This window comes from Mastigoproctus giganteus, chromosome 2 (genome assembly GCF_048544385.1).
Source record: "Mastigoproctus giganteus isolate SK-2022 chromosome 2, ASM4854438v1, whole genome shotgun sequence".
Taxonomy (NCBI): Eukaryota; Metazoa; Arthropoda; class Arachnida; order Uropygi; family Thelyphonidae; genus Mastigoproctus; species Mastigoproctus giganteus.
In genome coordinates, this window is record NC_143576.1 from 259392373 (window position 1) to 259407940 (window position 15568).

Genomic DNA, 15568 nt, shown 5'->3' on the forward strand with positions numbered 1-15568 from the left:
TGTGCCAGCATATTTTGTCTTCTCAAGACTCTTGGAGGACAGCTGAAGTTCATGAGGTAGAGCAGGTTAGGCAGGCGAAAGCAGATTATGAGAAATCTTTGGCAAAGGATGCAAAGAGTTTTTACTTATGTAAACTCCAGAAGGAAAGCGATGAATCAGACTGGACCACTTAACATAGATGGGGTGACTATTGATGATCATGCTCAGGTAGCTGATAAACTGAATGAGTATTTTGCATCTACATTCACAAATGAGGAGTTATTCAATGAGGGGAGTGCCAGAAGTTTATCAAATGCTAACAGGGAGCTAAGTGATTTTGTAACAACCTGAGAGCAAAGTGGAGGAGAAATTGTTGAAGTAAAACATAAGGAAGGCACCAGGGGTGGACAGGATCTATCCAGTTATATTGGAGGCAGCAAAGGAAGTAAGCAAACCCTTAGCCATAATTATGAGAGCTTTCTTGGAGCTTTCTCAGGCAAGGTCCTTGGGGACCTTTCCTGAGTAAACAAATACTATTACTATTACTTGGTTTCCACTTTCTGAGACTACACACATGAGTAAGCATAAATTCAAATTGAGGAAGGATTTGTTGCAGAATAAATGAAATATGTGGAAGTTTGCCTTCAGCCAGCAAGTGGTTGATTGTTGGAACAAACTTCAGCTGGCAAGATTATGGGCACCATATTTTTGGATGAAGGTTGTGTCCCACATTTTTTGGGCAGAGGAGAATCTTTGTACTTCCATTGTATTGATTCTTCCTTAGTCCAGATGAAACTAAAGTTTAACACTGACAAATTTAAGTACTGCCTATTGGTAGCAGTAACCCCAGAGTAATGTATCAAATGTGTGGTGCTATACTCAAGGTGGTAGAGAATGAAAAAGACCTGGGGGTAATTGTGAATTCAGATATGAAGTTTTCTGAGCAGTGCAGACTGCCTGCAAGAGTAGCTCATGGTGTCTTGTCAATGATATACAAAAAGTTTTTTTTAGCAGGGATAAGGAGGTGATTATCCCCTTGTATAAGGTAATGGTCAGGCCACACCTTGAGTACACAGTTCTGGAAGTCTCATTTTAGAAAGGATGTAGAGTTGCTCGAACCAGTTCAGAGAAGGGCAATGAGATTGGTGAATGGAACAATGGGTTGCTCATACAAAGAAAGACTTAAGTTCTGCCAGTTGCAGCATCTGGAGACTAGGCACCTGCGAGGTGATTTGATTGAGGTGTATAAGGCTTTGAATGGTTTGAGCAGGCTCGATGTTGACGGGATTCTTCTGCTTGCTCAGATTACAAACCTGAAGGGGGCATAGATTCAAATTGAGGAAGGACAGTTGTAGAATAGATATGCAGAAATTTGCCTTTAGCCAGCAGGGGGTTGATTGCTGGAACAAACTTCCATGTGTCGTTGTAGTTGACAGCTGAAATAAATTCAAGGCAGAACAAGACAGTAATTTGAATTTAATGGATGGGTGAGAAGGGAAGGGTTTTTTTTTTTTTTTTTGACTAATGCTATATAAGCTTGCTTTCTTGCATCATATGGCTCTACTAATGCTAATGAAATAAATAGCAATTTGAGATTTAACATTGATAAATGGAAGTTACTGCATATGGGAAGTAGTAATCTCAGAACATATACCAATTAGGTGGTACCGTACTCAGAGCAGTGGAACAAAAGAGATCTAGGAATGATTGTACAGTCTGACTTGAAGTTTTCTGTACAGCCCAAACAAGCTGTTTGGACAGTTCGTGGAGTTTTGTCAATGATTATACAGGAATTTTTCCAGCAGGAGGTGATCATCCCATTTTATAAGGCAATGGTTAGGCTGCAAGATCATTTTAAGTAGGATGCATATCTGTTGGTACAGGTGCAGTGATAAGTTACCAAATTAGTCGGCGCCTCCGTAGCCAGGTGGGCAGGAGCAGCAGTGCGTAGCACATGCTTCTTGATTAGACCGGGGTTCGAGCCCGTGAGCCACCAAATACGGAGGATGCGGAAAGGTCAGGGAATGACCACCGCATATCCCCGGAGCAATATGGCCTTAGTTGCTAATGCTCCTAAAAACCAAACAACAACAACAACAACAACCAAATTAGTCAAAGACATATAAGGGCACTCTTACCACAAGAGACCAGTTCTGCAAATTGCAGTGTTTGGAAACTTTGCACCTGCAAGGAGACCTTATTGACGTATTTAAGGCTGTAAATAGATTGAGTAAACTGAATGATGGCATCCTTACTTTTTCTTGGACAAAAGACATGAGGACAAAAAAATTGAAAAGGGAGGTCTGCAGGATAGATGTGTAAAAATTTGCCTTCAGTTAGAGAGTAACTGTGTTGAAACATACATCTCACATTGTGAAAGTGGCTAGTTTGGGGCCATAGAGGGGGACAGACAGATGAGTTAAGATTGGTTCCTTGCATCATTTGCCACTACTATACTGTTATTTATTTAATGTGTTTACTGTCATTCATCATATCACATGTTGCAGATAATTCCTGGGTTGTTAGGTCATTAATAGTAACTAGTTTTCCATTAAGAAACTGCAAAAGGGACTGCAACCATGGTACAGGGAACAGCACTGATGCATGCACACTTTGAATAAACAGCAATGTACTTCTCCACTGGGGGTAATGCATTTTTATTTAAAAGGCATAGTACAATAAGAAGGCAACTTGTGAAGTGCCTCCATAATGAGTTCAATATTTAGCAGCAAATTTCAGAAAAGATTTATTTTAATAAATCTTTTCTGAAATATTTCAGATTGTCAGATAATAAACCATCCAAACCTGCAATAAATTTATAATTAATGTTCACAACAAAATACTTTTTTTTTATAGCAATATTTATAAAGGGAAGACCTACAAGAATAAATGTCATCTGAAACTAATAAAAAAAATTAACTAAATTTTAACATGTAATTTATTTTTTTAGGTATTAAATATATTAACTAGACCTACCGTCTCCAACCACACATTGGTTTTTGGCGTAATTGATTTTGAGATAGACCAAAAAGTCCTACCACAGCAAACAACCAAGCTACTGATAAGAATAACAGCATCATGACCAACCGAATAGGTAACACAGTTACAGTCATTACTATTACCTAAAGAATTAAAGGAAAAATTACTGATTACCTTAATAAATAACCAACCAACCAACCAACCAATCAATCAAGCTTAATATTCTGTGTGTATGCACAATAATGACATTGATAACTGATATTATATTACATATGAGGGGGGTCAGATGCAAAACTCACCAAAACCATTTCTTTTGTAATGGAGGACTTGACGAATTTTGAACCTCAACTAGTGTTGAACTTGTAGAGTTTAGCATCTAAAATGAAATTTTACATTAGATTTTATACTGGACTTAACTTTACCGAATGTTATTTACAGCTTTTTCAAGTAGCATTTCATAAATTTTAACCAAAGTTTCATGTAACACTCATAACTCAATTACAAAAGAAACGGACTTGGCAAGTTTTGCATCTAGACCCCACATATTATACTGATATTATATTATTGATAATTATTAATGATATCTAAGCTTGCAGATGATATGAAAGTTGCCAGGGTAATTAACAGCAGTAATCAGGGAATGCCGTTGCAACAAGATCTAGAAGTGCTGAGAAGTGAAAACTGAAATTTAACACTGACAAATCCAAAGTACTGCATATAAGTCTTGAGATTTAGATCAAATTTTTGAAAGTTTTCTTTTAGTCAGCGAGTTGATGATAGCTAGAACAAGTTGCCCTTGCAGGGTAGTTGAGGCTGACAGTTTGAATAAATTCAAAGGTTAATTGGATACTTACCTATGTGAGGAGGGAAGCATATAATTTCTGTTTTCTTATCTACCTGGTTGGGTTTTTTTTTTTTTTTTTTTTTTTGCCAATGAAGTAAAAACTTTCCCTATATGGCAAATACTATTACTATTACTTGGTTTCCTCTTTCTGAGACTACACACATGAGTAAGCATAAATTCAAATTGAGGAAGGATTTGTTACAGAATAAATATGTGGAAGTTTGCCTTCAGCCAGCAAGTGGTTGATTGTTGGAACAAACTTCCATCTGTTGTTGTGGAAGTGAATATCTCAAATAAATTCAAGGAAGAACTAGACAAACTATTAACAAACTTCTATCTGTTGTTGTGGAAGTGAATATCTCAAATAAATTCAAGGAAGAACTAGACAAACTATTGGAGACAATGGATGGGTAAAATGGGAAGTGTTTTTTTTTTTTTTTGGCTGATGCTTTATAAGCTGCTTTCTTGCATCATCTGCACTATTAATGCTAATTGATTAACAACAGCCACAGACAGAAGTGAAAGCGATCCTTGCACTGCTTCTACTGAAACATGCAATATAAAGGGATGGTTTAGTGAGAGACTCCAGAGTGGTCATCAATGAATCTTGTGCTCATCTTGGAATAATGTTGTTAGTGAAGTCCCACAGGTTTCTGTGATGGACCCATTATTGTTTGTTTTCTGTATTTATTAATTGTGTATATAAAGTAAGCTTCATAAAAAATGGGAAGTGTTTTTTCCTATGATTAAATTTTTTTTTTTTTTTTCTATGAATAAATTTTTCTATGATCACTCTTCCTATGATTAAAGATGGCCCCTTTCAAAATCGGCCATGTGGAATGAAATGGCATACCACCATATTATTTGATGTCACAGAGATTGCACAAAAAAAAAAAACAAAAAAAAACACCACCTCCAAAAACTGCTGTAAACAAAATCCCGGATGTCACTGTATGCCCTGAAAAATTTAATTCTTTAGGGAAGGGGATACCAGAAGTTTATCAAATTCTAACAATGAACTAAATGATTTTGTGATAACTGAGAGGAAAGTAAAAGAGAAATTCTTGAAGTTGAACATAAACAAGTAATATAAAAAAAAATTTTTTAAAGTCAATTCCTACTTAGGTCAACAACGAACTTTTGACTTTCGACTTCAAAAAATTTATCAAAAAATTATTGATTTTCGCAAGAATTGAACTCGCATTCTTCACCTTCACGTGAAAAATACTGAAATCCTTGCATTTTACCGATTGAGCTACTGCCTGTTGATTTCAATTTTATTCCTAAATTTATATCCTGCTAAATATCTTATATAAGAGAAATTTTTTTCTTCCATATAAAACTAAAATTAATTAATTAAATTTAATTAATGAATTAATATTTGAAAAAACTGTATTAACATCAAGTGTCATCCACTACAAGTTTAAAAAAATGTATTTGAACTTGAGTGGATGAATAAAAAGTATTTTATTAACGATTGAAAATTTGAACAAGATATATAAATATATATAGGGAGAGTGTGAACTAATAGTAGGAATTGAAAAAAAAAAAGGAACCTGGAGTGGATGGAATCTATCCAATCATCCTTTCCTTTAAGAAAGAAGGTGGTAAACATGGCCACATGGAATGTAAAAAGTTTAAAAGAAGGCAAGATGGAAATAGTCATCAATGATATGGACAAGTACAAAATTGACATTTTAGAAGCAACCAAAGTCACTGGTTGGACAAGGTCATTTCAACACTAGAAATGGGTCTTCAGTTGTTTTTCCTGGAAGTAACCTAGTAAAAGAACATGGCATCACTGTTATATTGAATAAGGAATGTTCAAGGTCTCTTCTTGGATACAATCCTATTAATAGTAGAATGATGACGGTTAGACTTCAGAGAGCCAACCAGAATATCCCACAGTTTTAGTTGCATATGCTGTTGTTATTTGGTTTTTAGAAGCATTAGCAACTAAGGCCACATTGCTCAGGGAAGATATGCGATGGTCATTCCCTGACCTTTCCGCATCCTCCGTATTTGGTGGGCACGGGCTTGAACCCTGGTCTAATCAAGAAGCGTGTGCAATGCACTGCTGCTCCTGCCCACCTGGCTACAGAGGCGCCGCATATGCACCAATATCCTCCCCGATGGTATTCTCCACCTTGTCGCGGTGGGTGGGACTTGCGTGTCCCTATGACCCAGAGAGTTAAGTCGGTGGTAGCTTAGCTACTGGTAGGGCCTCCCAAGCTGGACAGGTCAATGGGTAGGGGCCAGACTAAGAGAGATACCCTGGTCCCCCAGGTTGGGGATTGCTGCAACAGGCTAGCTTCTCGTTCAGCGTAAAAAATACACAAATGCTAAACAACTTACAAGTGAAAATGAAAACGGACTGCACTTTCGGGAATGACTCAGCAAATGGAAAAGGACAATGATTTTGGGATGCTGGAATATTCCAGGTCTTTCAACTAAAAGAAACTTTCTTCCAGATGAACTGCAAAAATTCAATTTAGACACTGTTGTGTTATCGGAGACAAAGAAAAAGGGATTTGGAGAGGAAATAATGGGAGAATACTACCATTTTTTGGAGTGGACTCGATAAGAGCGAAAGAGCAGCAGTTTCTATTGCTGTTAAAAAGAAATTAAGACATAACATCAAAAACTGGAAATTTATTAATGAAAGAATGATTTCATTGGAATTGCCAATGTATGGGAGAGAAATATGTATTTTGGGAATATATGCCCCGACTAATGACACGGCTGATACCTTGAAGGATGAATTTTGGGAAGATCTGAGAGAACTAATAGAAAAAATCCCTAAGAACAAAGATATTTTTAATGGGAGATTTCAATGCAAGAGTAAGAACTGAACAAAATAGCAAAGTTATTGGAAGATTTGGAGAGAAAGAGAGGCATGACAACAGAGATAGACTATTCAATCTTTGTGAACAGTTCGACTTGAGAATAAACATTTTTCCAACACAAGGATATCCATAAATATACTTGGTCAGAGGAGACAAGACAAATTAGATCAGTTATAGATTACATTATTTCAAAACATTCAGGGACATATGTATTGAAAGATGTCAGAGTTTATAAAGGAGCCAAATGTGGATCTGACCATTTTCTTGTTAAAACAACACTGAGGAAGACCTGGATTAAGAAAATAAGCATGGACAACCAACAATGCAGGGAAGAAGAAATGCTACAAGTAGATCAATTTAACGTTGAACTACTTTAGGACAACAGCATTGGAAACAACTTCACCCAGAGATTGGATGCTGCAATTAACATAGAGATAAAAATTAATACTGAAGAAATCTACGAATATTTAAAAAATATTGTAAAAAAAATAGCTCATGAAATCCTAGGCAAAAAAAAAAAGAGCCAAGGACCAAAAAAGACCTGAATTACAGAGAAAGTAAGAGCGGCTGTAGAGGAAAAGAAACTTGCATATCAGAAATGGCTGGGTGATAGGAATGATGCACATAGGAACATTTATGTTGAAAAGAAGAAAATAACCAATCGGTTGGTAGTAGAAGCGAAAAATGAAGAATGAGAAAGGAAATGTGTGAATATTAATAGCAAATTAGGCTTCAAACGATCAGCGGAATCGTGGGAGGTCCTTAAAGACTTGAGAAAACAGAATAAACACAATGCTGGTTTTCAATCAATACCTTTGAAAGACTGGATGAGGTACTATGAAGGACTTTTAAAAGAAGACAGGGAAGAGTTCAAGACAGTGGAGGATTTTCGTGTAGAAGACTCAGGCTTAAAAGTTTCTGTTAGGGAAGTGGAACTCTTGCTAAAGGAAGGAAGGAAGGGCAAATCACATGGACCTGGAGGAGTTTATATGGAACTTCTGAAATACGGAGGAAGAGGAGTGGCTGTTCGGATACAAAAACTGTTAAATGGTATACTGAGAGGAGAAGAAATACCGAAAGAAATGACAACAGGATATATTACATCAATTTATAAGAAGGGCGATCAGAAAAGCTGTTCAAATTATAGAGGAATATGCATCCTGAACCCGCTGTTAAAAATTCTTGGAAAATGGATCAGGAACCATTTAGAAGCATGAATCGAGGTATCAGAAGAACAAAGTGGTTTTTCAGCCGGGAGGTCATGTATAGACCATATCTCAACAGTACGACAGATCCTTGAAAAATGCCAATCGAAAGGAAAAGAAATCTTTATGATTTTCATTGACCTTGAAAAGGCATATGCCAGTGTTCCAAGAAAACTCTTATGTGAAGCACTGAAAGAGGCAAATATTGACGGACAACTGATTAACATTATTAAGACAATTTACAGGAATAATAGATGCAGGATTAAAATGAGATCAGCTTTGTTACCTGAATTACACACTTCAAAAGACTTATTACAAGGTTGTTGCACGTCACCAACACTTTTAAAAATTTATATTGACATCTGCCTAAGATCCTCGTCAAAAAAATGCAATAAAATGGGATTGCCGATTAATAAGAATACTTATATTCACAATTTACTTTTGGCAGACGATCAGGTGGTGATAGTACAAGACTTAGAAGGTGCAGACTATGCATGTCATCAATTGTTTGACAATGGGGTCTAAAAACAAATTTTAGCAAGATGGAAATGTTGTCTTCAGGATCAGGACACATTCTAAATATTGCAGGTTTTAAAATCAAACAAGTCAATAAATTCAAATATTTGGGATCAATGTTACAAAGTGATGAATCATCCCAAGCAGGAGATCGATAAGAGAATTGCAGATGGCAGAAAGGCTACTGGCATGTTAAATTCTGTTCTATGGAGCAGAAATATCCTGAATAAAACAAAGGAACTAATATTTCAAACGATTGTACAGTCTTCTATTGTATGGAGCAGAAACCTGGATGCTGAATAGGCGAGCGCAAAACAAATTGCATCTATTATTCCTGTAAATTGTCTTAATAATGTTAATCAGTTGTCCGTCAATATTTGCCTCTTTCAGTGCTTCACATAAGAGTTTTCTTGGAACACTGGCATATGCCTTTTCAAGGTCAATGAAAATCATAAAGATTTCTTTTCCTTTCGATTGGCATTTTTCAAGGATCTGTCGTACTGTTGAGATATGGTCTATACATGACCTCCCGGCTGAAAAACCACTTTGTTCTTCTGATACCTCGATTCATGCTTCTAAATGGTTCCTGATCCATTTTCCAAGAATTTTTAACAGCGGGTTCAGGATGCATATTCCTCTATAATTTGAACAGCTTTTCTGATCGCCCTTCTTATAAATTGATGTAATATATCCTGTTGTCATTTCTTTCGGTATTTCTTCTCCTCTCAGTATACCATTTAACAGTTTTTGTATCCGAACAGCCACTCCTCTTCCTCCGTATTTCAGAAGTGGATTTTTGGAGACGATCAGCAAGAACTAGAAGAGACAGAAAATGGAATGCAGACATTATTATTATTATTATTATTAGCCATATGGTGCAAGGAAGCCTGAGGCTTATGCTGCACCAGCCAAAAAAAAAAAAATTCCCAAGTTAAAAATTCCTGAGAGAGAGAGAGAGATTGACAGAAGTAGAAGGAATCACCAAGAAAGAGAAGAATGATGATATCCAGCTCAGGACCCTGGGTGTGCCAAGCCCATATTCCCCAGATGTGAGTTGCAACCCCCTTGGGGTTGCAATTCATTGAATATGTTAAATAAGAGAGAACATGGAAGAGTAAAAGAATATTATTGACACTGTTAAAGAAAAGCGTTTAACATGGTATGGACATGTATTTGCATTTTTTTTTTTTTTTTTTTTTTTGTATTAGTAAAGGCACATGATGCAAGAAAGCAAACCTATATAGCATCAACCAAACAAAAAAAAAAAAAAAAAAAAAACCCCTTCTCATTTCATATCCACTCGCTCCAGATGATTGTCTAGTTCTGCCTTGAATCTATTTAAGCTATCAACTTCTACAAAGACAGATGGAAGTTTGTTCCAGCAATCAACCACCTGCTGGCAAAAGGCAAACATCTGCAAATCTATCCTACAACCGTTTTTCCTCAATTTGAATTTATGCCCTCTCAGGTGATTATTCTGAGCAAAAGAAAGAATCCAATCAGCATTGAGCATGCTCAAACCATTCAAGGCTTTATACACCTCAATCATATCACCTCACAGGAGACTAGTCTCCAGACACTGTAATCTGCAAAACTTAAGCCTTTCTTCATTCCATTCACTAATCTTGTTGCCTTTCTCTGTACTCATTCCAGCAGCTCTACATCCTTCTTAAAATTAGGCTCCAGACCTATATACAGTACTCAAGGTGTGGCCTGACTATTGCCTGATAGTTTGTTCCAGCAATCAACCACCCGCTGGCAAAAGGCAAACATAGGCAAATCTATCCTACAACCGTTTTTCCTCAATTTGAATTTATGCCCTCTCAGGTGATTATTCTGAGCAAAAGAAAGAATCCAATCAACAGGGTTAATCACCTCCTTATCCCTGCTAGAAAAATTCCTGTATATCATTGACGAGACCATGAACTCTTGCAGACCATCTGAACTGATTAGAAAACTTCATATCTGCCTACATAATTACTCCCAGATCCTTTTCATTCTCTACCACTGTCAGTGTAGTACCACAGAGTTGATACGTTTATTCTGGGGTTACTGCTTACCATATGTAGTACTTCACATTTTTCAATGTTAAACTTCGGTTGCCACCTCGAAGCCCATCTGCTCAACTTTTCTAGATCCTGTTGCAGCAACATAGTGGCATTAACAACCCTGCCGACCCTCGTATCGTCTGCAAACTTGGACATTAAGCGTGATATATCATCATCAATATCATTAAATAAATGCAGAAAACAACGATGGACCCCAACACTTGAACCCTGGGGGACTCCACTAATAACATTAGTCCACAAAGAGCAGTGTCCATTGATTACTATTCTCTGTCTTTTCCCACTCAACCATCCCTTTATCCATAGCAAAAATTTGCCTCCAATGCCACACTGCTCCAATTTGTGCAGCAGTCTTCCCTGTGCAATAGTATCAAAAGCCTTTCTAAGATCCAAATATATGATATCAAAATTATTCCCTGCATCCAGTTCCTTTGTGACCACATAATAGTATCCAATCAAACTGGTCAGACAAGACTACCCCTTAACAAACCCATGCTGTATCCGAGCTATAACTGAAGTCTTGTCTAGATGATCCTGCAGTGCTACTTTAACCAGTGCCTCCATTAATTTTCCTGGAACAGAAGTTAAACTAACAGGTCTGTAATTACTTGTGTCGCCCTTGATCCTCCTTTGAGAATTGGGGTCACAATTGCACATCTCCAGTCCATGGGTACCTACCCTGAGTCCAAGGAAACTCTCATAATTATGGCTAAGGGTTTGCTTACTTCCTCTGCCGCCTCCTTTAATATAACCATATAGATCGAATCTACAACAGTTGCCTTTCTTATGTTTATCTTAAAAAATTCTCCTCCAGTTTGTTCTCAGTTATTTCAAAATAATCTAGCTCACTGCTACAGTTTAATTCACCTCTGGCATTTCCCTCCCTGAATAACTCCTCATGTGTAAATGTAGATGCAAAATACTCATTTAGTTTGTTAGCTACCTGAGTAGGATCATCAACAGTTGAAAAATCTGATTCATCCCCTTCCTTCTAGTCTACGTAAGTAAAGAAGTCTTCACTGTTTACATTATTTTAGTTTACAACATTATTTTGCTTCCTATGGTTTTAAGTCATATATGAAGTTCTCTGAGCAGTGCAGTTAGGCTGAAAGGCCAGTTCATGGGGTTTTGTCAATGATATACAGGAATTCTGCTAGCAGGGATAAGGAAGTGATTATCCCATTGTATAAGGCAATGGTCAGGACACATCTTGAGTACAGTTCAGAAGGGCTCATTTTAGGAAAGAAAGATTAGTAGAGAAGAAAAATACATGGAATGCATATAAATTAATAGGTGATACAGAAGCCTATGATACATATAAAACAGGCTGCAAGTCAAAAAGGAAGATAGGCAAACCAAGGCAGATTACAAGACGTTTCTGGCAAAAAATGCCAAGAAAAAGCATTAAAGAATTCTTTACTTATATTACCAGTACAAGGAATGATTTGAATTGCATTGGTCCACTTGAGGTCGATGGTTTAACTGATGATAATTCTGCTCAGGTTGCTGACAGGCTGAATAGGCATTTTGTATCTACATTCACACCTGAGGAATTCTTTAATGAGCATTAGTAGAGGCATATGAGGCAAGAAAGCAAGCTTACGCAGCATCAGCCAAAAGAAAAAAAAAAAAAAAAACACTTCCACTTCACCCCTCCGTTCGTTCGAAATACCTGTCCAGCTGAGCCTTAAATTTATTTAGGCTATCAACTACCACAACAAGGGATGGAAGTCTGTTCCACCAACCCACTACCCGCTGGCTAAAGGCAAATTTCCGCACACCTATCCTACATCTGTCTTTCCTCAATTTGAATTAGCATTAGCATTAGTAGAGGCATATGATGCAAGAAAGCAAGCTTATTCAGCATCAGCCAAAAAAAAAAAAAAAAAAAACACACACCACTCCCATTTCACCCCTCCGTTCGCTCGAAATACCTGTCCAGTTGAGCCTTAAATTTGTTTAGGCTATCAGCTTCAACAACAAGTGATGGAAATCGGTTCCACCAACCAACCAACCACCCGCTGGTCAAACGCAAATTTCCGCACATCTATCCGACATCCGTCCTTCCTCAATTTGAATTTATCCCCTCTGAGCTGATTATTCTGAGCAAGATGAAGAATCCCATTGGCATTGAGCATGCTCAAACCATTCAAAGCCTTAAACACCTCTATCAGATCACCTCGCCGGTGCTAGTCTCCAGACTCTGTAATTTGCAAAACTTAAGCCTTTCTTCGTAAGAGCAACCCTTTGTTCCATTCACTAATCTTGTTGCCCTTCTCTGTACCCGTTCCAGCAGCTCTACATCCTTCTTGAAATGAGGCCTCCAGACCTGTATACAGTACTCAAGATGTGGCCTAACCATTGCCTTATACAAGGGAATAACCACCTCCTTATCCCTGCTAGAAAAATTCCTGTATATCATTGACAAGACACCATGAGCTACTCTTGCAGCTCGTCTGCACTGCTCAGAGAACTTCATATCTGCCTGCACAATAACCCTCAGGTCCTTTTCATTCTCCACCACTGTCAGTGTAGTATCGCAGAGTTGATATGTTGCTCTGGGGTTACTGTTTCCCATATGTAGTACTTTACATTTGTCAATGTTAAACTTCATTTGCCACCTCTCAGCCCATCTGTTCAACCTTTCCAGAACCTGTTGCAGCAGCATAGCGTCAGTGGTGTCCTTAACAACCCTGCCAACCTTTGTATCATCTGCAAGTTTGGACATTAAACTTGATATCCCATCATCAATATCATTCATAAACGCCGAAAACAACAACGGACCCAACACTGAACCCTGAGGAACTCCACTAATAACATTAGTCCACGTTGAGCAGTGTCCATTGATTACCACTCTCTGTCTTCTGCCACTCAACCATCCCCTTATCCATAGCAGCAATTTGCCTCCAATGCCACACTGCTCCAATTTGTGCAGCAGTCTTCCATGTGCAACAGTATCAAAAGCCTTTCTAAGATCCAAATATATAATATCAAAGTTATTCCCTGCATCTAGTTCTTTTGTGACTACATCATAGTATCCAATCAAATTGGTCACGCAAGACCCGCCCTTAACAAAACCATGCTGCGTCTGAGCTATACCTGAATTCTTGTCTAGATGATCCTGCAGTGCTTCTTTAACCAGTGCCTCCATTAATTTTCCTGGAACAGAAGTTAAACTAACAGGTCTATAATTACTTGTGTCAACCTTTGATCCTCCTTTGTGAATTGGGGTTACATTTGCACATCTCCAGTCTATGGGTACCTCCCCTGAGTCCAAAGAAGCTCTCATAATTATGGCTAGGGGTTTGCTTACTCCCTTTGCTGCCTCCTTTAATATAACTGGATAGATCCCATCCACCCCAGGTGCCTTTTTTATGTTTATCCTCAACAATCTCTCCTCCACTTTCCTCTCAGTTATTACAAAATTATCCAGCTCACTGCCAATGTTTACTTTACCTACATCATTCTCCTTCCTGAATAACTCCTCATGCGTGAATGTAGATGCAAAATACTCGTTTATATTGTTAGCCACCTGAGCAGGATCCTCAACTGTTAAACCATCAATATCCAGTGGACCAATCTGATTCATCCCTTTCCTTCTTGAGTTTAAATAGGTAAAGAACTCTTTTCTGTTTTTCTTTGCATCCTTTGCCAAGGATTTTTCGTAGTCTGCCTTTCCTGCCTAATCTCCTTTGTGACTCGGTTACAGACCAACTTATATCTATCATAGGCTTCCATGTCACCCATTAATTTTTATGTATCCCATGCATTTTTCTTCTCTGCCACATGTCTCATTAGTTCATCTGACAACCATTTAGGCCTAAACCTTGAACAATATTTCTTAGTTGGTATGTAAAGCCTGGTAGCCTCCAAGATTAGTTCCTTGAATGCTTCCCATTTTGAGTTTGCTGTTGGTAACATCATCAGTTGGTCCCACTGTATAGAATTTAAATACTGTCTCAGACCATCATGGTCTCAGACCATGATGGTCTGAGACTATCTCTGATGGTAGTTACCTCCTTGAGTAAATCCCACTTCAACACACTGTGATCACTGCCACCTAGTGGTTCATTTATCTGCAGATTCTTAATGCATGAAGAATCACTACTGATAATCAGATCAAGAGTATTGCTCCCTCTTGTTGCCTCACGAACATGCTGATGTAGAAAACAATCATCCAATAAATCCACAAAAGCCTTGTTAGTGTGCGAGTGACCAACCCACAAATTCCAGTCAATATCTGGGAAATTAAAATCCCCCATTATAAGACTCTCTGAGTTATTGGCCCACTCTATTTCTCTGTACAATATCTTATTATACTCATCAGAGTCATTAGGCCTATAGCACACTCCTACTCTCAATTTTGATTTTCCTATGCTTATGTCACTCCAAACTGACTCGACACTGCCCTGTCCATCGATATCGACTGGCTTGGACTTTGTGTTTCTTAACTAATTGCATAACCCCTCCTCCCCTCCTGTCCTGTCTATCCTTTCTACACACATTGTATTCCCCAAATTCCAGTTCCGCATTTTATCTGTGTGACACCACGTCTCTGATATCCCAACAATATCTGCCTTTGATGTTTTGAGCAATACCTCAAATTCATCAAATTTATTTACCAAACTCCTAGCATTGGTGTACACGCAGGTATACATGCACCTGTTTCTATTCCTAGCTACCCTAACACAACCCATGTGTTTACTTGTACCGCAATGACTCCCAGCAGTGTCTGAAATATCCTGCATCTTGTTTTTCAGGCTTCTGCTCATTTCAATAGAAGCAGTGCAAGAATCACTTCCACCTCTGCCAGTGGTTACTGTTAATCTATTAGTCCTTGTATTCCCCCCCCTCCAACTAGCAGTTTTCCGACCCACCTAACACTGCCTCGACAGCATCAGCAAAAATTCTTGCACCCTTTCTATTTAAGTGTATCCCATCCCTGTAGAAGCAATCTCTCCTGTTAACAAGTACAGTCCAGGCTGAAAAAAATTCTACCCCTTGAGCCTTGCACAATCCCTCCAGGGCCGAATTGATCGACAAGGCTCTCATCATATGAGAATTTATGCCCTCTCAGGCAATTATTCTGAGCAAGAGGAAGAATCCCATCAGCATTGAGCATGCTCAAACTAT

The 15568-nt window shown here is 38.1% G+C and overlaps 1 protein-coding gene across 2 annotated transcripts in view; it reads right to left on the minus strand.

Annotated features, from left to right (window-relative positions):
* LOC150090421 (lysophosphatidylcholine acyltransferase 1-like) overlaps positions 1 to 15568 on the minus strand; it is a 347274-nt gene that overhangs the window by 263769 nt on the left and 67937 nt on the right. For both annotated transcript variants that reach the window (XM_090369114.1, XM_090369115.1), the window contains exon 4: positions 2956 to 3101. In XM_090369114.1, coding sequence (XP_090225240.1) covers positions 2956 to 3101 — 146 coding nt within the window. The remainder of the gene's footprint in view (positions 1 to 2955; positions 3102 to 15568) is intronic.